The 24,098-nt window shown below is 36.8% G+C and overlaps 1 protein-coding gene across 1 annotated transcript in view; it reads left to right on the forward strand.

Annotated features, from left to right (window-relative positions):
* The window catches only part of OTOG (otogelin), a 92,765-nt gene that overhangs the window by 17,377 nt on the left and 51,290 nt on the right, over positions 1-24,098 (forward strand). Inside the window, exons 16-26 of the mRNA XM_025151290.3 lie at positions 4,215-4,347; positions 4,914-5,091; positions 6,556-6,680; positions 7,360-7,572; positions 8,994-9,159; positions 9,526-9,600; positions 10,878-10,918; positions 11,641-11,794; positions 17,795-17,902; positions 22,701-22,839; positions 23,070-23,204. Of these exons, the coding sequence (XP_025007058.2) occupies positions 4,215-4,347; positions 4,914-5,091; positions 6,556-6,680; positions 7,360-7,572; positions 8,994-9,159; positions 9,526-9,600; positions 10,878-10,918; positions 11,641-11,794; positions 17,795-17,902; positions 22,701-22,839; positions 23,070-23,204 (1,467 nt within the window). The remainder of the gene's footprint in view (positions 1-4,214; positions 4,348-4,913; positions 5,092-6,555; positions 6,681-7,359; positions 7,573-8,993; positions 9,160-9,525; positions 9,601-10,877; positions 10,919-11,640; positions 11,795-17,794; positions 17,903-22,700; positions 22,840-23,069; positions 23,205-24,098) is intronic.

Below are 24,098 nucleotides of genomic sequence, written 5' to 3' on the forward strand. Positions count from 1 at the left end.
TGTAGCAGCGTATATACTATGGAGAGTTTTTCCCTTGGCTCTGCTCTGTGGGTAGGAGCTTGTATGTTTTATTTTCAGCTTCTTAAAAGGTAGGCAAAATTCTGAATCTATAGCTGCTATTGCTGAATGATATGTACAGAAACCACATTTCTTAGTGAAGAACCTGGAGAACAAAATAGATGTCCATGTTTGCCAGCAGTCTAGGAGATGTGGTTGAAGTGACAAAATACCTCCATGTTTTTATAATTCAGTATTTTAAAGTTTTATTCTGTAAATACAACTGATGATAAAGAATATCTTGCATTATTTTCTAGGGATGTGGAAATTCTGAATGTATTTTTAAAATTATTTACCCACCACTGTGTCTATGGTACTTGAAGGACTGACAGATGATCTCTGTTCTAGTTCAGCATCTCTGACTGTGCCACCTAATAACGTTCAGAGATCCTGGCAGTTATAGTGATTGTTTCTGGGTCTTGAGGTGAGACTTCCTCCATGTTAGGCAAGTCTCAGTGGGAGTCACTAGGAATATAAATCTTAAAACTGAAAATCTTTATCTTGTTTGTACTGGTAATGGTGCTAGTTTGACTGTCCAAATTTTAGAGTAATTTCTGTTTAGTACCTTTTTCAATGCTGAAGATGCTTAACATTTTACTTGATGAAAACATCAACAGTTAAATCTTTACTGCAAGCAGTGGGACTGGGTAGCAAAGCCCCCAGCAACTCTACTGGAGGTTTCTGTGTAGCTACTCAGGATTGGAGTCCAATCAAGGAAAAATTTCCCTCAGAAAGACCTAGGTCCCACTTAAGTGATTTTTGCATATATCTGTATATGTTTATCACAGGATTTAAAAGATGCACAATGAAGAACAGAGCAAAATGAGCTAATATTGTGCACCAAAAGTGACTAGGCTTACTTTTGTTTTTGTGCTTCAATATCTTTTATATGGGTACAAGATCTTGCAATGACAGAGCTGGAACAGAAGAAACAGCAGTTAAGTGCTGATCTCTTACCTCAGAAGAGATAGGCAGACTTAACTTTGTCCACCGCAAGCACACTAAGCCAGTGTAAATAAGCTGATGCCTTAGAATCTAGAGCAGAGAGGTAAAAGTATAACAGGAGTAGCAGAAATTTAATTCTTTCCTGAAGCCAGGAGAATGTAATCACTCCCATTTTTGAGAAGATGTGGGGAACTACAGGCTAGTGAGCCTTGTGTATGACTGGGAAGATCATGGAGCACATTCCTCCTGTAAGCTGTGTTAAAGCACATGGAAGACAAGGAGTTGATTTGAGACAGCATGGCTTCACCAAGGGCAGACTGTTCCTGACCTATTTGATGGCTTTCTATGATGGAGTGACAGCACTGATGGACAAAGGAAGGGCAGTAGATGTCTACCTGGACTCATGTAAGGCCTTTGATATGGTCCTGCACCACATCTTTATCTCTAGATAGGAGAAATATGGATTTGAAGGTTGAACTATTAGGTGGATTAAGAATTGTTTGGATGGTCACATCTGGAGGATTGTGATCAATGTCAAGGTGGAGACCAGTCATGAGTGGTGTCCCCCAGGGTTCTGTCTTGGAACCAGTGCTCTTCAACATCTTTATCAATGACAAAAACAGTGGGATTGAGTGCAGTTATGTAGATGACACCAAGGTGAGTGGTACAGCTGACAGGGCAAAAGAAGGGGATGCTATCCAAAGGGATCTGGTCCTTGTGGAGTCTTGAGAAGTGGGCCAGGGAGTACTGAGATTCAACAAGGCCAGGTGCAAGATGTTGTACTTGGATTGGAGCAATCTCAGGTGTGTGTTCAGGCTGGGAGAACTCATTGAGAACAGCCCTGTGGAGAAGGACTGTGGGAGTCCTGGTGGACAAAAAACTGGATAAAAGCCATTAGGGTGCTCTTGTAACTCCAAAGGTCAATTGTATCCTGGGCTGTGTTTAAAGAGGAGCTGCCAGTAGAGCAAGGGAGGGGATTGTCCCCCCTCTACTCTGCCCTTGTGAGGCCTCATCTGGAGTACTGCATCGAAGTCTTGTGTCCTCAGCACAAGAAAGATATGGAGTTGTTGGAGAGGGTCCAGAGAAGGGTTATGGATATGGTCAAAAGGCTGGAGCACCTCTCTTAAGAAGGGCTGATGGAGCTGGGCTTGTTTAACATGGAGAAAAGAAGGCTCTGGGGAGACCTCATTGTACTTAAAAGACATATATGAACAGGAGAGACTGACTTTTTACATGGACAGATAGTAATAGGACGAAGGGGAATGGCTTTAAATTAGAAGAGGGGAGGTTTAGGTTAGATGTTAGGAGAAAACTTTTTCTTCAGAATGAGGCCTGGCAGAGGCTGCCCAGTGTGACTGTAGGTGCCCCATACCTGGAGGCATTCGAGGCCAAGTTGGATTGGGCCCTGGGCAGCCTGGCAACCCTGCTGATTGCAGGGGCTTTGGAACTAGATGGTTTTTAAGGTCATTTCTAACATGTGCCATTCTAGGGTGAAAGTAGACTGTGATTGTAATTTCTTTCAGGATGTAGCAAGGTGAGAAAGTAGCATGCTTAGCTGGTAAAAGCTAAAAGATGCTTAGCTTTTGTGATCAGTAATGATTATTTTGTCAGATGTACTGAAAGCCAAAGTATAATTAGCTTTGATGGAAGTCCTAACCTGGAAACTTTTGATAGGAACTGACTAGTGTTAATCATCTCTCTGGCTAGTTGCCCTGTTAATGTGGTACAGGTGTATTTGTTACTGTGATACATTGGATAATTTCAATACTCGGTACACCTCAGACTTGTGCTGCTTTCCACCTGGTATGTTGTATAGATGAAGATCACTCCTGTAACATGAACTGCGCAGGAATATTATGTAACTTGGGACTTCACTTAGGCATCACAGTTTCAGGACTTATTTTAGGATTTTTCTTAGACTGTGTCACAAGCAATTCTATCTGCTTATTTGGATTTTTCTTCCTGCTGAAGTTTATAAATTGTTGGCTGTATTAGGCTTTCATGTCTTTCTTTGATTCTGGGAATTTTCCATCTCCAACAATAATTTCATTATCTTTAGGTCAAAGTACACTCTTATTGAAGTTGAAACGAATGACTGAAGGCTTGAAAATGAACAAATCTATCTGTAATTTAGCTTAGGTACTAAAGAAGTCCCTTAGAAATATGCCAATAATGGACCAAAATCACAAACGGAAAAAAAAAAATCTAGTTTCACATAGAACATGTACTATAGTTGATTTCAGTTTTGATGAAAACAGTTGAATTGTGTTAGACTCTTCATCTTTAAGCTGATGTGAAATTTTCCTATGCTGTCCAAGTATTTTCTTTCTGTTGTGAGACTTCAGCACATAAGTCTTGATACTTTGCTTTTAAGATTTCAGTTGATTAGATTTTGGTAATGTTGACAGTTGAGTGCCGATGAATAAAATGGATGTTGGTAAGGCAGATGAAGTTGATCTGAAATATTTTTTTCATTATATTTCCTGCTGAGTGAAGTACAATATTTTTTAATGGTTTTCCTAAATGATATATTGAATTAGAGAATTGAAATGATGGTAAGTATAAGCAATGCAATGGTAATAAAAATAATCAAGTCAGGCCAGCTGGATGCTGTGATATGCTGCTGCCTTTTTTAATCAGTATTAGGAAGCTTATGAACATATTCCACGATTCCTCTCTTAGAAATAATGAACATAAATGCTGTTTTTTTTAAATGAGTCACAAGATGGCTTTATCTTTAATTACTTTGAAAAAGTGATGTACCTTGAATATGCTTTAAGAGAACCTGGTTATACCAGAACACTTTCTGAAGAAAAAAAAAGAATTCCAAATCACATTTGTGTCCTGCTGTGTGGATAATGCAGCTTTGTTTGTGTACAGGAACTCACCCACAGAGAGTTTCGGATCAGTGGATCTCATGAATTGCATGTGTCTTTGTAGTAAGCCTTGGAAGAGCTGTTTACATTTCTCTTTTCATATCCCACTTTTGAGCTGTGTTAGCTTAATGTGGTAGAGTTGCATCTAAACATACATTTGAAATGATAAAAAAGTTAGTTTTATCTTAACAATTACATTGTACATTTTTTAAGTGCAGTCTGCCAGGGAGCAGCATAAAGCTGATAATTTTCAATTCCTCCCTATTAACTTGCAGTCTTAAATAACATTTATCCTGCTTAATATCAAGTATATTTTTAAACTGCTCTCTTTTGTAGAACCAGGATGGATCATGTATCCAATCAATCAGCATTATTCTTAAGCAGGACCCCAAGAGGCAAGTGACTCTGACTCATTCAGGAGATGTTTTGATATATGACCAGTACAAAATTAACCTGCCATATGCAGATGGTAAGGAACAATATGAGTGTATAATGCTTATCAAGTGCTGAAGCAGTGCTTTAGTGCCATATGTGTATGTTGTGATATCATCAGTATTGTTAACATAATAATGCTAAGTGATAGACTGTTGATATTAATGCTGTTCATCTTTGATGACATATTTCATAGTTTAGCTGCAAGAGTACATTGTGCTCTGATGTTAAGGGCTGTACTATCCTAGTGTCTCTTATGTTAAGATAAGTATGCTGTGTCCCTAACAAACCCAAATACCATTCTTCATATTCATAAGGCTGGTTAATTATTTTCTGAAGGAAAATGATTTTCTCTAATTAATGACTGAATAATTTCTCTTTCTGATTCAATGAGGCTTTAAAATGTCTCCCTCTGAAGATACTAGCAAGTATTTTACATGCGACTATATGGCTGTGTTCTGTGAGGATCAGTGTTAGCTTTAGTGAGAGGGTGACATGTAAAGCATGAGTTGGCCGTGTCATTTGATGGCTGGGGGAACTTGGCTGTTTGGGAATTCCCAAAAGGGGCTTCAATACAGGAGATTCTCTATTCTTATTCACTAGATTTATTTGAAATACGAAAACTCTCCTCTGTATTTCTTCAAGTAAAGACACGCATTGGATTACAGATGCTATATGACAGAGAAGGACTGAGGCTTTATCTTCAAGCTGATGGACGGTGGAAGGACAATACTATCGGACTTTGTGGAACCTTCAATGGAAATATGGAGGATGATTTTTTGTATGAGTACATAAATATTTAAAATTAGAATGGTGGATCAAATGTACTGAGCTAAATAGATGGATAAAGATATGTTTTAAGATCTTGTGTTAGTGGGCTGGACAGTAGGTTTTGGTTTGCAAACAGAAAAACTGTCCTTCAGCTACAGAATTTAAAAACAAGTTCTGTACAGTGTATTTTAATGTATAAACACAGTGAAATATATACCATTACTAAGGGCTAGTTTATCTGAACTTTTGTCCAAAAGATGGACTAGCCTATATAAGGGACTTTATCCCTCCCCACAATCTTTTGTCTGTTTAGCTCCTATTCTCTACTACAAGTTCTAATCTGCTTTTGAGAACAGAGCCTCCTTTGTTCAGTGCCTGCAGGTCAGCAAAAGGAATTGGCTGTTGCCTGAACTTCACTTGTGGTGTTGCAGTGAAAGATGGTCAGAGCTGCCTGAGCGTCAGAGTAAATGGGCTATTTCGGCTGAATAATTGGCCTCCAGATGGTGAAGTAGCCTCATGAAAGTGTGAAAAGGGGAATGGGAATTTAGAACACATCAGAAGATTTGGTTAATGAAGGAAAAATAATAGTTAAAAAAATCAAAAAAAAAAAACCAAAAACACACACACACACAAAAAAAACCCAACAGGAGAATTACTGTCTCAGATTTGGAATATGAGTCAGAATTAATTGAAAAATAGCAAAACCTTGCCTCATAGTTCTCATATTTAAAAAAAAACCATAGAAAAGAGGAAAAATTATACTGGATTTTCAAATCATTTTTTTTAAGGTTAGAAGAATTTCCATAGACATTGCTGTCTTTTGCAATACATGCACCAGAAGTATATTACTAGTTGTATGCCTATACAATCTTTCACCTAGTGTGCAACACACCATATTTAAGAGCATAGTTTTGATTATTCTCTATACACAATGTGTACAGAGTTACTTTGATCAAAATCTGCCTTTCAATTTCTGCTACTTTTGTTAACTAAGCTTTATGGTTATCCAATTGCTTTTGCACTTGCATCTCTGGGCTGTTGGATTTCCTCTCCCTCCTCCTCCTTTTAGAGAATTGAGAGCCAGAAAAGTCAGCTACTCAGGATCAGTCATGAAATTATAGGCAGAGGAGAGATGGAAATGAATTAAGTATCACTGAGGAGGCAGAAGTATGAATAAGAGCAGACTTTCTGTACAGCAATGCTCCTTGCTCTCCTGTGAAAATGGAACTTGGTCTGTTTTGATCTGTCCTTTCATACAGTATATCTAATGATCCTATACCACATCATCTTTCACTTTTCTGGGCCTTTGTCTGGAAATAAAGGGAGAGATCTGAAACTTTACCTGGTAGTTTAGTGCTTTGGGGATGAATGCAGTGGAAGGGCAACTTGAATTAGCTCCATTGAAGGATGTAGTAGAACTGAAATTATTCTGTAAATTCACTCTCTTTTGTGACTGATTTATATTTTATAAAAGATCTCCAGTTGGAGTAACTGAAAGCACTCCACAGCTGTTTGGAAATGCATGGAAAACGTCATCAGCATGCATTCTTGTGCACGATAGTTCTCAAATGGATCCGTGTGATATTCATCTGCAGTCAGGTGGGCAGTGATGGTCCATTATTATTGACAAATGCATTTGTACTTATTACGTCTGTGCTGTTTTCCTAATTGGATGAGGGAAATGAAACAAAGCAGTTCTTCCCACTGACAAAATGTGGTGAGATTTATTAAGCTCAGTCCTCTAACAAACCACATAAAGCATTGTTTAAGTATGTTTTGGGACTTCTATAAGCACATGAAATACTCTTTATTTCTAGTAGTAACACTTTTAGTTTTTGACTATTACTGACCAAATGTTAAATGCATTCCTAAGTAAGATATTAAGATGGATGTTGGAGCTTATGTAACAATTTCTTAATGCTCATCTCCTTTGTGGTCGTATCACTCCAAGCTTGCAGCTCTAAGTGTGGTTGCAGCCTTACCTAGTGTGAAACAATGCATGACAACAGGTTATTCTTTACAGTACTGGCAGACTGAAGTAGTTAGTGAGTATGATGTAAACTGTAGAAATAACATACTCCTGTGCTTTTTTATGAAAGGGAGTGGATAGTCTAGTATCTTGTACCTACCTACATCAAGAATCAAGACAGATGACTGTGTTGATATGAAAAAAATAGTAAGATATATAGCAGTAGTACTTAACTGTGATCAGCAGTAAAGATTTTTAAAAACTTTTTAAACTCCCCTACTGAAAGTGTTTAATCTGTTATTTGTGTAGCCTCTTATGCAGCGGAAGCTTGTAGCATCCTTACGAAAGACCTTTTTGCTCCATGCTACCCTTATTTGAGTCCCATTCCCTATTTTGAGCAGTGCAGAAGAGACACTTGCAAATGTGGACAGAATTGTTTTTGCTCTGCTCTGGCCCATTATGCTCATCATTGCAAAAGATTTGGAATAGTAATAGATTTCAGAAGAAGTGTCCCAGACTGTGGTGAGTTGTCTTTAACTTCCCGTCATAATAGTTACTCTTTGAAGACTTGAGAATTAATCCTCTTTTGTCATTTAAAAACTGATATTCATTTAGTTTTATGTTCTGATTGTCATTCTATCACAGTACGCAGGACAAGGATCTTTTTCTTGGTAGGAAAAATGTGACTTTGAATGTCTCATCATACCTATGTTACGATTATTCATTGACTGTGTAAATACGTTTATTCCTTTCCTCATAGACATTAGGTTAATATAATTCTTTAAATGAACCATTGACAGATGGAAAATTTTGTTGCTATATGTAGCAATTTTATTTTGATTGTCATCAACTTCTACTCTGACAATCTCAAAGAGCTTATTTTCTTACTGTCAGTAGCACTAATGTGTATAGAGTGCTGACATACAGGTAATTAATATTACTGATATTTCAGTTAAGATGAATGGAAGAACGTACCTACTGTGGAGATAGCCAAAGCTAGTGTATTATCTGGTTTGTACTATTTCACCTGTAGAGGAGTGGCTAATGTTAGTTAAATCTTCATTTTACATGAACTTGTTGTGCTGCTGTTGTGCATTTCTGAAAGTTTTATTAGAGTTAGGAATCCATAAAACAGCCTGTGACTGACACCTGTGTTGTGTTAATAGTTATGGCCCCATAAGCAAGGCTGAAAATCTTATCTAAAGAACATTCAGAAATTCCATGTTGGGTGCTTGTCATCACATCATGTCGTTATCCATGTCATAATGCATAATAAAGAGGATTTTTGAAAGTTCGTCCTGCAGAACTATCTCCAGCCAGATTATCTGTATGTGTACCTGAAAAAAAACAGCTTGATTAAATTTTGTGGCACAAATGATGGTGCCTACTGTTACTGAATAAAGCTGTTTCAAAATATTTAATATTCTTTTGCTTTTAAAAAAAACAAGTGTAGGTTTCCTAGAGCATCTACTAAAAAAATCATGCTTGTGGCACTTAAAATATTAATCTTTTTAATATAGCTAGCACTTCAAATCTGTTTTTTTTTTTTAAGTAGAACCTTATGGAATGTATAAGAAAAGATACTACTGTGCAACAGCTGCCAAGTACACACATTTCATATATCACTTCTATTATTTCCTTTAAGATGCTGTATGTTTTCCATAGCCCCTGTGGAAGAGCCACACATTTCAGAGTTAGAGGAAAAAAGCTTGAACTGTTCAGTTTTCCCAGTATAAATCTGCATTAACTGCACAGACTTCATTGTACTTGTTATTACTGTGGATTTACATCTGTGTCATTTACACAGCATAGTGCCAAGATAGCAATTTTAGTGGAATTTAATGTAATTGGGAATGAAAGAATGGAGATGTTTATCAGAAGACTGTTGGGAGGTACTTGAGTCTCTTGCATGGTAATTTGAGAGGTTTGTTTCATTTGGACAGCTCTTTCATGTGAAGATACAAAGGAGTACAGTACTTGTGTATCTACCTGTGGCAGAACCTGCCAAGCACTGTCTGTGCCAGAGACATGCAGCAGTGATTGTGTTGAAGGCTGTGCTTGTCCCTTTGGAACATACTTGAATTCCAAGACTGAAAGATGCGTGGAGAGGTAGGTAAAGTTGCACTTCTGATGATTACACTTCTGTCTTACACCCCTGCCTTTACACAGCATATTTAAACGTTAATAATCATGAAACCTGTAGATACCATGCACTTGCAAAATTGGCAGGATTCGAGAAGCGCACAGAACCTGCATGTTGGTCAAAAATAGTTTGAGTACTTAAATTCTTCAAACACTGACTAAGCTGATTGTCACATACTGCCTGTTTCTGGCATATGAGAAACACAAAAGTTCTCCATTGTTATATGAAGGTTCTGCTTTGTTGCTGACTTCGCATGAAATGCGATTATTAAATTTTTTCCTTCTTTCAGTTTCTGAGGTAATCACAGTTACTGTTATTTTCTTCTACCCTAGAAATGAATGCCCCTGTTATTTTCAAGGAATTGACTATCCACCTGGAGACAATGTCATCACGTCTTTGGGCAAATGGTAAGAGAAAGTAACTGCTTCGTCTCTGTTCTGAAAACTCCAGCAAATCATTCTGTCTACCCTGTTTTTATTGTTGCTGTTAATATTAAACTGCATTGGTTTCTATGCATATTTGGATAGAGCTTCTTTAGAACTTAAGTTTTCAGGTTGCTGTGCTTGCACTTCTTTATGCTGAAGTACAGATTAGAATGAAAAGCTGCTGTCATTACATAGATCCATACTAACACAGAACTCTGGAAGACCCTGCCTTTTTTTGATTTAATTGTGTTAAGTGCTATGGTAAATAGTTGGCTGAGTCACACTGTTGATGTGGTTGCCCACAAGTGGATTTTTTTCTAAGAAACGACTGCACGTGAAAATCATCTTTGTTGATTGTTGGAGTTATATTGGAATTTGGCAGCTGGGATTTAAGACAAAATAAGAAATGTGTCTCCCATTTAGTCATGACATTTGCTTGCAACATTTTTGGCAGTGGCTATCAAATTTCCTAACATTTTATAAAATTACTAGACCATTTTGGCTGGAATTTTCAGATGGACAGTTTGTTAATGTCCCATGATAGGAGTGGCTGAGAGAAGTATCAGTCTACTCTTACTGTGTTTTGCTTGGGGAAAAGTCACCCTGGTTCAGTACAAAAAATCTTGCAGTCTTAATAGCTTATGTTCATATTATATTCAGTGCTGGAAATTACCTGCAGCTGTGGGTTAAAGTATGGCTGTTGGTATTGTTGGACTGCACATAAGCTAATAGCATGCTTTCCAGCAGTTCTAAACTACTAGTGAAGAAAAATATGGAGTACTTCAATAATACGTTTGTATAAGATAACATACGTGGGACAGAGTAGCTTGCTGTAACTGTATATGTGTTTAAGATCTTTTTTTATTTTGCTGCTGTTAATGCATTTTCCTAGAAGATGATGATCCTATTTTCAGGGCTTGGCTTGCTATTCCTGCAGTGATGTCTTATGGAGTGATATAGTTGGTATATTTTTGGAGATATTTTTGTGTCAACCCAGGTACTTCTCAGAATAATTCTACTATTCAATGGTTGTTATTTGTAGGGATTATCCTACATCTTATGTTACATAGAAAGCAAAAGATTGGAGTTTAACACCCTTTGAGATAATGAATATATGCTTTTATCATAGCTCTAATTTTCAGTGCAAATACAGTGCATAGTAATTTTTAATTCATTTGTATTGTACATTTCATTATTGAACAGAAAACAGCAATATCTGACATCTTCCTGGCTCTCATTATCTTTTATTTTCATTCCAGCCATTGCAGTAATGGAGTCATGAATTGTGATACCATAATTGGTGAGTGAAGCAGTACAGGTAGAATATACTTGAAGTCAAATCAATGTGTGCCCTCTAATCCCTGTGAAATTTTGTATTTGTTCCAAGATGGTGCTATATGTAGAAATGAATGATATGCTAGATGGAATCCCTGAGAAATGTCTAAAGTAGTTTTTAAATCTGAGCAACATTTTTTCTCCAATGCTTTAAAGTACTTTTATGTATTTTCCTTTTTTTAAGGATTGCTAATGTAAATGAACTTAGGTGCATGACAAACAGCAGATCTTCAGTAGAGAATACAAAGGCTAGTATCATCATTTAAAACGTCACTGTAGGAATTGAACACTGTAATTAGATATTTTTCTTTCACTGTACAAATTCTGAGTAAGAGATATGAAAGAATAATACAGCATTTCTCAAAAAATATAAGAAATGCTTTTTCTATTACAATATATTTTATATTTTATGAAGTATTATGGTCTAGACTCTGTGGTAGTGCTCCTTTTATTTCCTGACTAACTGTTGAGAAAGTCATGTCCCTTACTAAACGTGTGTATTAATTTCAGTACTTTGTATGAGATTTCTAGAGGCACTAGGAAGTTAACTATGCTCAGGAGAGACAGTTGGTCAGAAGTTATAGAGCCTGTACATTTGTAGTTTTATTTAGATAGTGTATTGCAGATGTCTATTGGATACTAAATTTGAAGTGTGGAGAACTAATTTGTCCATTTATTTCCCCTCAGCACACAGTTGCCCAGTTGGGCAGATTTATATTAACTGCAGTAATTCAAAAGTTGATGCTGAGCTCAGCAGAGAGAGAACTTGCGAGAATCAACTGCTAAACCTCACTTTCTCAGCACACCTTCCTTGTGTTTCAGGTTGTGTCTGCCCTCCAGGGTGAGTAGTTTTTTGTATAGTATTTTGGTGCACAACCATAGTTACTTAACTTTAGTAGTGGTTGAGTAGCTATCACTACTGAAGATGTACCATGTCATTACTTGGAGAACTTGAGTTGACCCTCCAAAACCAATGGCTACTTTCAGCAGCACTATGTGGCTGAGAATTCAAAAGATAACAAAGTTTATATGATCTACTCCTTTGCTATGTCTGGCTCTAGAATTGTGAACTTTTCCCGTTGCTTCCTGAGGCAAGTTCTTGCATTTGAGCAGAGAAAAACCATGTCAAGAACTGTTGATCTTAAAGGTCGTGTAGTGTATTTGAATGGTTACAAGAGGGAGAGACTTGTAATATTTTCAAGACAAAAATAAAAAATAGAAAAAGTAGAAAGTTCCTGTAGGAAGTTTAATTTTTGCAAGTCTGTATGCAGGACCTCATCCTCGGTTCTTAAAGTAGAAGTAGGAAATGTTATGCTCAAACCCAGGGTTTGGACCAGAATTATCAGTCTGTACTGATGAGCTGGAAATGACTGCTTGTTTCTGTGCATCTTTCTAGCCAATCAGTTCACACTGGAAAATTGTAAAAACTGTAGTCACATTGTCAGCTTTACAACAGTAAAATAGCCATGGAATTTCTTTGATCTTAACATCAGTTCTTGAACTGAAATCATTAGTTTCCACTCCTTTATATATGTTTTTCTGGGATCATGCATCAGTTTAGTCTAATTTACTGCCCACAAGCTAACCTGACTTAATAGTTAGGCCAGTTTAGCGTGTTTGATTATTTTGATTTTAGGTAAAGGAACGGGGAAAATATACTGTAGAAAATGAATATATCAGGATTAAGAAATGTAGCTTTCTATAAATATTTCTTGCAGAAAGAAGGATCTTTCCAATCTATGTGGTGATGATTTTATGGTATTATGAAAGGTATTTAGCATATACACCCACAGGAGGAGGAAGAACTTGTTTTTTGTTGGAAGTGATGTTAAGATTTTAAGAGGGCATTTTTCTTACTTATTTTGCAGTCTATTTAAGATCTGGAGTCTGAAATATTCTTTCAAGTAGGCCACAATACTTCCAGCAGTGCTTTTTTTATGCTTAGTGTGTTCTAGTGCAACTTCTATGAAATAGAAGTTAAATACAAAGTAAGAAAATCATAGTGAAATGTAGCAGTTTCCTTTGCAGGTGTTACTTGATTCCATTTTCGGTCTCCAAGTAACTTCAGACACAAGTAACTGTGCTCTAAATATTTTATGGGAGATCATTCTCAGTCTGAGTTACAGCTCTTACAGAATAAAAATTATGATCATATAGTCTCCCTCTAGCTTAGAAGCAACTGAGAACATTAAATCTAGGATACGCATTCTAATATTTTTCTGTTCTGTTTTGCTGACACTTTTAAACCTATTGTGCTTTTTAAGATAAACACTTTATTTGTCTATTTCTCAGTGCTTCTCATATTGCTGTGTAAAGAACATTTTCTTCTTCCTTTCTGCGTTTCAGAAGAATAAGTAATACCTGCAAGACACAGTCTGCAACTTTGCAAGGTCACTCTGAGTTGCATTTTCTGCTTCTGTGTTGCTATGATTGAGATCATTTGTCCTTCTAACTTGAAGACTGAGTTTTCAGTTGGAGTGCAGAGTTAAAAACAGTAGTATCTTTCCATATTTCTGTGTACTACCAAAAGAAAATTCTTTCTTCCTCATATGCAAGTTTTAGTTGCTGTTAATATTTTTTTAAATACGTAGTTGGGTATCTTAAATGCATCCTTTTTTTAAATTTTCCTACCAGAAGAAAAAAAAAAGAATGTTAAAAGTTCACCTGCTGTATGTTTTTGTTATCCTTTCACTGTCAAGGATTTTTTTTGTCGAAAAAAGCCACCAGAAGCAAATAAGCCATCTTTTTGAAGACAGGCATTTCCATCTGGACTGACTCAACTGAAATACCTAACAATCAGAAATAAACACTAATATATAATCATCCATTCATATTTTTTGTAACTGAAGTATTTAATACATCTAGGTATATATTTTTCATTAGTTCAGTCTTGCTATAGAAATGAAGAGTCCATCCTATATAAATTGAGTTTTTTCAATAACTTGCAATACATGTGGCCCCCAGTGCAAATATTCATTTACTGCTTCTGTTAATTTCTTACTACTTTATTTGTTTTGTAGTTTCAGGGGAAAAAACAAAACACCCTACAAAATGTGAATTCTCCTTTGCCCAGCTTTACAACCATGAATTTCTTAAGACTTGGTTTGTGATTGGCACTCCCAAAAATGGCGAAGTTGATTCATGTTTTAATTCTGTTGGTGCAAGAGTATATGCTTTTTAAAATTATGTACACCTCAGGGTTGGCAAACTGAATTATATTCATTAAGACATCATAGACATATAATGTTCACTTCATTTTCTCTCTTGAATGAGTGATGTAGCATTACATGGACTTGCCAGGCTGGTTGTGATATTCTCTGCCTCTGCAGGCATCTGTTAAATGTGCCAGAGAATAATCTCCCCATAGAAAAACTGGGGCAGTATTACACTCAAGCTGTTTTAACCTCATTGAGAGTTTTTTAGGTCTGTTTCTTTTTCCCTTGCTTGCTCTCATGAAATTGAACTATGAAAATACAGAGAACTGGAGACTGCAATTACCTGTAATTGTAATGAAGTTCTTTAACTAAGGAAGAGATAGTGAATCACTTTTTCTCTCAAAAAATATCTGATTTATCACTGTGTTTCTAAGGTGATGTAATGGATCAAATAACATGTAAGGAGCTTAAATATGTTCTTGGAATGTTTTCTTGAAAGAGGAAAAATTTCTTGTTCAGCTCTAGTGTTGCAGCATTCTTTCCAAAATAGGAATTAGGTTTTGTTTTTATGGGGGTTTTGGAGAAGGCAGAGGCAGCTAGGTGAGCCAAATACTCAGAAGCAACTTGGAAGAGCTGAAGAAAATGCAGAGGAAGAAGGAGGAGTCTACAGAAGAGGTTGCAGAGTTTGGGAGCCTAGAAGAACCTTAGCCACTCCATTCTTTTTCTTACTCTCTCCTACCTTTCATTTTTAAGTTGTTACTGCTGTTCCTATGAATTTTATTAGTTATGACCCACGCTGCTTAGCGTTGGTAGTATGCTGGTGGTAAAGGTGAGTGCAGGGATTCTACTGTTATAAGAAGAAATAACAGGAGTGCAGTGAGGTCTCAGTTGAAGAATCGAAGGAGTTGATAGTCAGGGGGGTACAGAGAGGATGCTATGAAACCACTCCAGCATTATTTAAAATGCCAGATACTTGCCAAAGTTATTAAATATTTATTGATAAAATGTGACAAAGAAAGGAATGGGTATACTTTAAAAAGCTCCCTGAACAATTAAGAAAACATTCAGCCAGATTATAGTAACTCTTCCCAGCTAGATGGTAAGTGAACCAAAATGAAACTATTAGGCAGTATGCTAATATTACCATCATGTCTTGCTTCAAAAAAAAAAAAAAAGGTTTATCCATATACTTGTTAGGGAAGTTGTGTGCAATGGTGATATTCTGGTACTAGAAATATGTTGCTTATTTTATTCCTTTTACCTCCCTTATGCTCTTATTAGCCTTTACAGAAAATGTATAGGAATGCGTAGATGTGGCACTTAGGGACGTGGTGTAGTGGCCATGGTGGTGATGGGTTGATGGTTGGACTTGATGATCTTAGATCTTTTTCAGCCTTAATGATTCCATGATTCTACGGTTTGTGGAAATCTCAGACAGCAGAATTGTTGACGGGTCAGAAGTGCCCATGGCTGTGGGCACCAGTTAGCAGTAGGCTGTTACTCAATGGTAAAAGCTGGGTGATTCACAAACTATTAATAACTGCTTTGGCAGAGGTGGTTGGCGGCTTATTATTCTGCCTCAGATCTGTAGGCCTTGCAAAAGCAAAGACTTTGCTTACAAGACACACTTATTCTAATGATGACTTTACCAAAAATATTTAAGTATGTGTTTATATGAATGTAGTCAATAATAAAACAATAATGAAACAGAATATTGGTTAAGCACAGTGAAATATGATAGCTATCCTTGTATCTTTGCAGTTCATTGTGGGCTGGACAGTAAAAGTATAGGTGTCAAGAATAATGTCTGATACTTCAAAGGGGAACAGTGTGATGTTCCTGTCATGTATCTGTGGTGAATTCTTAGATCACTGAAATCTATCCACTTGCTTGGCTTCACAAGAGAGAAAACTGTTATCACCTGTTTTAGCCACTCTGAGGAAAAAGTGTCTGAATGTGCTCTCTTCAGTTCTGAGCTTTAAGCCAGTGGGAATTTCAGTCTTCCAGTTGATTGTCTTCAGGTGGCACAATACTTGAAATAAGTATGGATTACAAAGAATACATCACATACCCTGGGGGATTGTCAGTTTTTCAGTTTAATGTAGGTTTTTTGCTGATGTCTGCACATTCCCATTAAGAGTTATGGAGCTGTAAGCTTCCATCTGAAATTACCACACTGAAGAAGTATCTAAGTCAGTTTACAAAGGAGTAATTCATTAATATGAGTAAATGAAGAAGTTCTGTGTTGAGTGCAGTGTCTAGATCTTTGCTTTTGGATATCAAGTTTTAAAAAACAACATCCCTCTGTGAAGATATCTCATATCTCTGATCTGTTGTCCTTGGTGCAGTGTCTTGCTGAAATTACAGTGCTAAATAACAGAAAGGCTTAATCTATTTTCTTCAGAAAGCTGTAGAAACATGAGGGAAATGATATAAAATTTGTATTATTACAGAAATATACTGTAATTCCAAACATTTGGAAAAAGGTTATCTACCCAATAGTAAGATTTTGTTATTTTTTCAATATATATACATTACAAAGCTTGTAATTTAAAAACAAGAATAGTTTTAGCTTTTGTGAGTTCTATGAAATCTTTTTACTATGTAACTAACATGGCACATAGCATGTTACTTCAGCTTTTTATGTTAAGACAAATGGTATCCTGTGTGCAGACAACAGCTGGACTTGCAGCAGCTGAAATTGCAGCTGTAGCTTATTGAGAGTTCAGATTTACGGAAGTTGCATGTCATTTGATAGATTTGTCATCAAAGGTGTTCCATTGGTTATTACACCAGTAGGTCTTGTGTGTGTGGTAACTGCTGAGACATGGCCTGAACCACTGATTGAACATGTGGCGAAAAGACCCAGTATGCCCTGGGAGCACAGGTGTGAAAGCAATTCACCTGTAGAACTGGGAGGGGTAGAGCCTGGCTGCACCTCTCTTAGACCCCATATAAAGGCTGACATCCATTGTGGATGAATTTCGGGTTGGAGATCCCTCCCTTGTGGAGTTTTTTCTGTGAGCCTGGATCTTGGGAGATGGGTGAGCACCTTTACTTTTCCTGTGAAATACCATCCTATATGTGCTGGTCCCTTTGCTGGTCCCTTCCACCATGTTAATCTTTCCAGTTGTAACAGTTCTATCTTGAAACCTACTTGATTATCAAATAGCATTAAAATAGTTTAGATAAATGAATGAAGCTTTCAAAGAAATACAGCTAGGAAAAAACTTTTTAAATGAAAACATTCAATATTTCTGGTGTATTTCATGAGACTTACTGGTAGAATCTGAAATGAATCTGAAATCTCTCTTTTATAAAATACTGGTATTTCAACATATTGAACTTATAAGTGACTAAAAAAAATTTGGAGAAATCTGTAGGAGGACTTTAGTTTTCATGACCTTGGGGTGTGTACATTAATGAGTGTTTTCAGATGGTTACTGATTGAAGAGCTAATGCCTCGTGTGCTAGTATTTACTTACTGAAGGTACAACATATAGCTGCTGTGAAAGTAAATTGCCAAATGACACATATACAAGTATTAATAGAACTTTACCTACTCATTAAGACTTAAAATATTTTTCAATAGTAATGTAAATGATTTTCATTTTTGGAAAATATTTTTGTGTATAGGTATCTGGTTTGGATGTACTTCTATTGAATGTATATATATTTTTTAATAGTCTTGTTAAGCATGGGGATGTATGCTTGGAAACAGATGAATGTCCATGTTTGTGGAAAGGAAAGGAGTACTTCCCAGGTGACAAAGTGATTTCATCCTGTCATACGTGGTAAGCACAGATCTGTTTATTTATTTCATTTTAGTTTTTAGCTATGTCTTGACCACTCCTCTGTTTTTTACCTTCATCTTTCTAATTCCTAAGTCACACTAGATTCTTATTATTCACCCACCATAATTTTGTACGTGCTCTCATGCGAAGAACTATTGGAGTTGCATGTTTTTCTTAGAGTTGGTTGTTTCTCAAAAAATTTACATAACAAAACAGAAATATGTTGTTTGGGAATAAAAATAACTGGATTTGGACAAAAGCTTGATTTAGAAAAATCGTGGTTTTGATTATTAGCATATCAAGATTCTCTAAATGTTCTTTGGAGAGTGTTTCTAGGACAGGAAAATGTCCTTCAAATAGTACACCTGCATGATATTTGTTAAATCAAAGTTTTTTTTTACTTCATTTTAATATTTTTGATGGAATCTGAACACTCTGAGGGCTCAAAACATAACCCCGTGGCCTTCTATGATCTTAGAATCGTAGAATGGCTTGGGTTGAAAGGGACCTCAAATATAATCTAGTTCCAATACCCCTGCCATTGGCCAGGTTGCCAGCCACTAGATCAGACTGCCCAGGGCCTCGTTCAACCTGGCCTTGAGTACCTCTGGGTTTGGGACATTCACTGCTTCTTGTGTCAGCCTGTTCCAGTGTCTCACCACCTTCTTGAGTAAAGAATTTTCTGCTAATACCTAATCTTATATCTCCTCTCTTTTAGTTAAAAAACATTCCTTTTTCTCGTATCACTGTCTGTTCTTGTGAAAAGTTGGTCTCTCTCCTGTTTACAAGCTCCCTTTGAACATTGGAAGGCCATAATTAGGTCTCCACATAGCCTTCTCTTCTCGAGGCTGGACAAGCCCAGCTCCCTCAACCTTTCTTTGCTGTAGAGGAGCTCCAGTCCTTTGATCATATTTGTGATGATAGATTAAATAGAGTATTGTGCTGAGCATAGTTATGGTTAAATTATCTGTTTTATTTGTGGGTGAGATAATTGATGAATCAATTGGCTTTTAAAGGAATTGGTGTAAATAGGTGATGGTTCATAGGATCACTGAGTGACCAGCAGAAACCTAGTTGTTCACTGTCCGGTGTTGCACTAGTGCATGGTGCCTGCCCTGTAGCTAGGTTACTCTGTGGAGTTTCCTTCAGTGCCCTCAGTAGAACATGATACACTACCATTTCAATAAGGTTCACTAGAGCTAGGATGTGAAAACATACCTGACTGATGGACTCACCTGCTTTGATTTTTTTTTTGTCTACTGTTGAATTTTGCAAGCTGGCACTAAGAGTCTTATCAGAGCCTCAGAAAAATCAGCTATATTGTCAAGTACCAAGATACTGTGGTAGTGCTGTAGCCTCCAGCCTCTCAGCAGAGCAATTCTGCCCTTTTGTCCCCTTCTCCTAAGCTCACCAGGAGCATTTAGCAGATGTCACCTGGTAAACTACTACTTCTGGCCTGTGCAGTTCAGTATAGCCTTGTACAGTGAAGGCTTGTCCAGTCAGCACTAGACATTGCCTTGTCTGGATATCAATGCCCCCTCCAGCCTTGTGCTGACTGCCTACCTCTGCCTCTCGTCAGGTCCTCAGTATCTGCTCTAGAAGATACTTGTAGCCCTTTGGTCGACTGGTGAAGCGTCTTACAAGCCATCTCCACTGGGCAGGCAGGTAAAGCGACCCGGGTTATTCACCCTATTATTTCAAAAGCCATCTTCAAGTTGGACCTGGTGTGCTATTGCTTACATCAGAAAGAACTACTGTATCTTATCTAGTCTGTCAGACTTTGCCAAAGGCAGCAACAGTGCAGGCGGAAATTCTCTGGATTTTTAGACACGTTATTTTTCTGAGGCCAGGACCATTGATTGCTTAAGGTTGTCATGGTTTTTCAACTATTCCACATCCAAGAAGCAAAGAAATGAGAAGTGATAATGTCTTTTTGGCAATCGGTTGTTCACCGATGAGAAGTCTCCAGCCAGCTCTGCTTCCCTCCGAGGTGACACCTTTGATAAAAGGTGGAGAAAGTCTTAGAGAATGCAGTATGTGTATGCTTAGATGTATTTCATATGGCAAGGGAAAGGTGTGTTTTTGTTCCTGAAAACCACGAGAATACTCAGCGAGCCCATTTAACACTCCTAGTAGTTATGACATTCATGTAATTTATTGCACAGAAATAGTGTGCGCTGGTATTAAATACCGTTATCATCACTCATATCTGGTTTAGTATTAGCATGATGACTAATCTGATTTCTTTATGGAACAGTAAAATGACAAATTTCTTAAATTGGTGGAGATATTGTTGGAGCTCTCAGGACACTGGAACCCAGTTCTGGTGTCTGGCTGAACTGCTATTGGACATTTCCCAAGTTCTGAGATGGAATAGTTTTGTTTCCAGTGCAACTGCCTGAATAATATGCTGGCTAGATTAAACACAAAAGGTTGTGGTAGCAACTGAACTTATCAGAGCAGCATTTTGGTGCTGTGTTGTGCAACATAATATGGGTGGTGCAGTTAGCTGTGCAGGTTTGCTTTTGTACATTAAGACTATAGAGAAAATGCTGTTTATTTGCTGGCGGATGCTGAATTGGGCTTTCTGTGTTCTTAAAGTACTTCTTTGAAACATTTTTTAAAAAGTTAGTCTGTGAAAGCAGCCTGTAGCTCTGCTTTTTCAGCTAGGACTCCCTGGATTCTGCTAATGAAATATTAGTTTACTTGATATGCAAGAAATGCATACCAAGGATCAAGGATGCAGGACATCCAAGACATAATGTACCTCTGAAGCCCTTCCCTCTGACTGTGACTGTTCGGGCTCCTGAAAGGGAGCTCCCCGTTCTTTGCATGTTAAGAAGTGTTTCTGCACAAGAGTATATCTGAATCCTAATGTCTCTCAGAGAACGTGAGAAGCATCAGTTATTTTTTCAGCCCGAATATGTTTTCGTCTTTTTTTTTCTTTCTCTCTCCATTAGCTTTGGGAGGTTCCTGCCTTAGGCACTTCCTCAGAATGACTATCAGAATCTGGGTTACAGCCAAAACTTTTCACATACATTACTTTAAACTTCCTTTAGACAATTTCTTAGTTTATGTACATATGTAGTTATAAAAAACACAAGTAGGGTCCAAATAATGGATGTTTCTAAGTGGAGTTTTGGAAAATCTGGAAAATTATGCCAGGTTGGTACAAGTTACTTGGTAAGGGAGCAGAAGATAACACAGAACTCACTTCATTTTCTTCTAGTTGCTGTTCTTTTATAAACAGCAGTGTTACAGGGCTATGATACTTGATAGCAATCTGATTAGAAAATGAACAGTTGTACTGCTGTGGAACTTAATATTATTTCATGCTTTAGCATATGAAATGCTAGACATTAGTGATTTACCTAAAATTTCCAAAAGTCAGGCTCAAGCTTTGTTGTAAAATATAGAATGTTCATTTAATCAGGATGTTAATTGCTTAATATTTTTTGTGAATAAATTTTGGTGTGTTTTGAAACTATAACATGTAATATATTTACTTTAGCCTGGATCTATAACATGTATCTAGTTGTATCTGTAATAAAGCTACCAGGACACCAACTTACTACCTTTGTTGAGGAACATTTTAAAGATGTGCATGTGACTTAAAAACTTAAAAATGTAACGTTTTAAAAAATTACTTGTGGGAACTTGTCATAATTTTATCCATTTTTAATAAGTGCTTATTTCCAAAAACTATATTCAGATACCAAGAGTATGATGATGCACAGGGAGGCACTGTGATTCTTAACGTGATTGTCGACAGAACCTGAGCTACTCTTAGGTTAGACTTAAGGGATGATAATACCTATGTATAAGGAAAAAAAAAAAGATAACCCAAAACACAGTTCTTCAAAGGAGTCTAATGGAGTAGGACCACATAAATGTATATAATATACATGTATACATTTATACATGTATATATAAAATTTATGCAAATCTTATATATTTCTTTATACATGTATACAGTTTATACATTCGTTATACGTGTAGCATCCCGTTATACGTGTAGCATCCCGTTATACGTGTAGCATCCCGTTATACGTGTAGCATCCCGTTATACGTGTAGCATCCCGTTATACGTGTAGCATCCCGTTATACGTGTAGCATCCCGTTATACGTGTAGCATCCCGTTATACGTGTAGCATCCCGTTATACGTGTAGCATCCCGTTATACGTGTAGCATCCCGTTATACGTGTAGCATCCCGTTATACGTGTAGCATCCCGTTATACGTGTAGCATCCCGTTATACGTGTAGCATCCCGTTATACGTGTAGCATCCCGTTATACGTGTAGCATCCCGTTATACGTGTAGCATCCCGTTATACGTGTAGCATCCCGTTATACGTGTATAAAATTTATGCAAAACTTCTGTTCAGTCAGGAAGTGAATAAGGACTGTGGTAATAGGGCACATTGCCTATTGATTCTAAGAATCAGCTAGCGTATAAACAAAGGTACTGGTAGGGATAGCTTTATCCTTGAAACACATCATTGATGTGTGTGAGTAAGGAATAAATTGTTATGTTGGGTGGCATTTTTCTTCAACAAAAGGAATGCCCTTTCTTTGCCTATAGTGTTTGTATATTCTGAAACCTTCTAACAGGAAGGAACACAGGCTATGTGAGTTAAATATGTAAAAACAACATTTCTGGGAAATCATTTTGTCTAAGTTGCTTTTAGATGAAATTTCAAAATGCTTCTGTCCTCGGTAGTTTTGCTTCTCAGTGCAATAGCTGTAATTGTCCGTGGTTACAGTTGATATTACCACTGTTGGTCATACGTTTTTCAGCATTTGCCAGCATGGATCTTTTCAATGCACCTTCCATCCGTGCCCATCCATGTGTACTGCATATGGGGATCGGCATTACAGGACATTCGATGGACTTACATATGACTTTGTTGGAACTTGTAAGGCTTATCTAGTTAAGGTGAGACATTTTATGAAGCCTCTGTAAAACGGCGTTTAAAATCTTCCCTTCTACTTGTTTTTTATCTGTGCCATATACCGCATCCAACGCATTTTTTTAAGCTTTGGTGTATCTTACATATTGAGTTATACTTCACATAAATAACATGCTGAAGTGTCTGCTAATTTATCTGTGTAACAATATACGTAGTTATATTAGTATGCTTAAAAGTGCCTATTTTTTCTCTGCAGAGTACTTCTTCAGCAAGTTTCTCAGTAGTTATACAGAATATTAACTGCTTTAATACTGGAATCATTTGCAGAAAAGACATTTTCATTAATGTTGGAAAATCTTCTCTAATATTTGATGATGAAACTGGGAATCCGGTAAGTGTCAGTCTTGAACATGCCAAAAAGGCAGCAAGTATACATCTCTGAATATTTTTTTCTGTCTTGTTAGATAAAAAAATGACTGTATCACTTAAGTAGTCAAGATGTAAATATCTTCTCGTTGAATGCTGATTACATCCATATTGTTGAATGGAAACCTTAAGCAAAATCTTGGCTGAATTTCATGGAAATGTTAGATCTGACAATTATAATTCTTTTGTTTTAGCCTTGATGTGTCTATGAAAAAAATTAAATATTTTGAAGCCAGTGGGAGTCTTGATATTAATTCCACTGGAACTAAGGTTTTAGCGTGCTTTGGAGTGTAGTTGTATAGGAGGAATGTTCTTGCACATTTGCAAATAATTATAGTCTCTGGTATATGCTCCTTAGCCTAAATTTCATTTTTACTACAGCCAAACTGCAAACTTTATTGCTGTAAATATTTAGTATTTTTAGTAATTTTAGTATAAGTAGTACTATTCATAGTTTACAAACAGACTACACAAAAATTGATTTTGCATGAAGCTTAATGAAGCTTTGTGTGAAGCTGTATGTAGTTAAACCAGGCATCTTATTCTGTGGTACAAATAATTTGGTATCAGAATGATGTAGATGAGAAAAGCTTTGTGTAAAGAAGATCAAAGTCTCTGAACATACTTAGATAGTTATTTCTAGTATGCTCCATGCACACTTAATCCTATCTGTATTTAAAAAAGCGTGTGGTTAAGTGGTTAAGACCTTCTGAATGTAATGCTGCGTATTTAAGTAAAAATCATAGCCAGGGACCCTCTGAATTTTGAACCTTCCTGATGACCCATTAATGTTTTGATCTTGACTTCAGTTGTCATTACCCATCCTGTGTATTTGATATAAAACGAACTTTTTAATGTA

This window comes from Gallus gallus, chromosome 5 (assembly GCF_016699485.2).
Source record: "Gallus gallus isolate bGalGal1 chromosome 5, bGalGal1.mat.broiler.GRCg7b, whole genome shotgun sequence".
Lineage (NCBI taxonomy): Eukaryota > Metazoa > Chordata > Aves > Galliformes > Phasianidae > Gallus > Gallus gallus.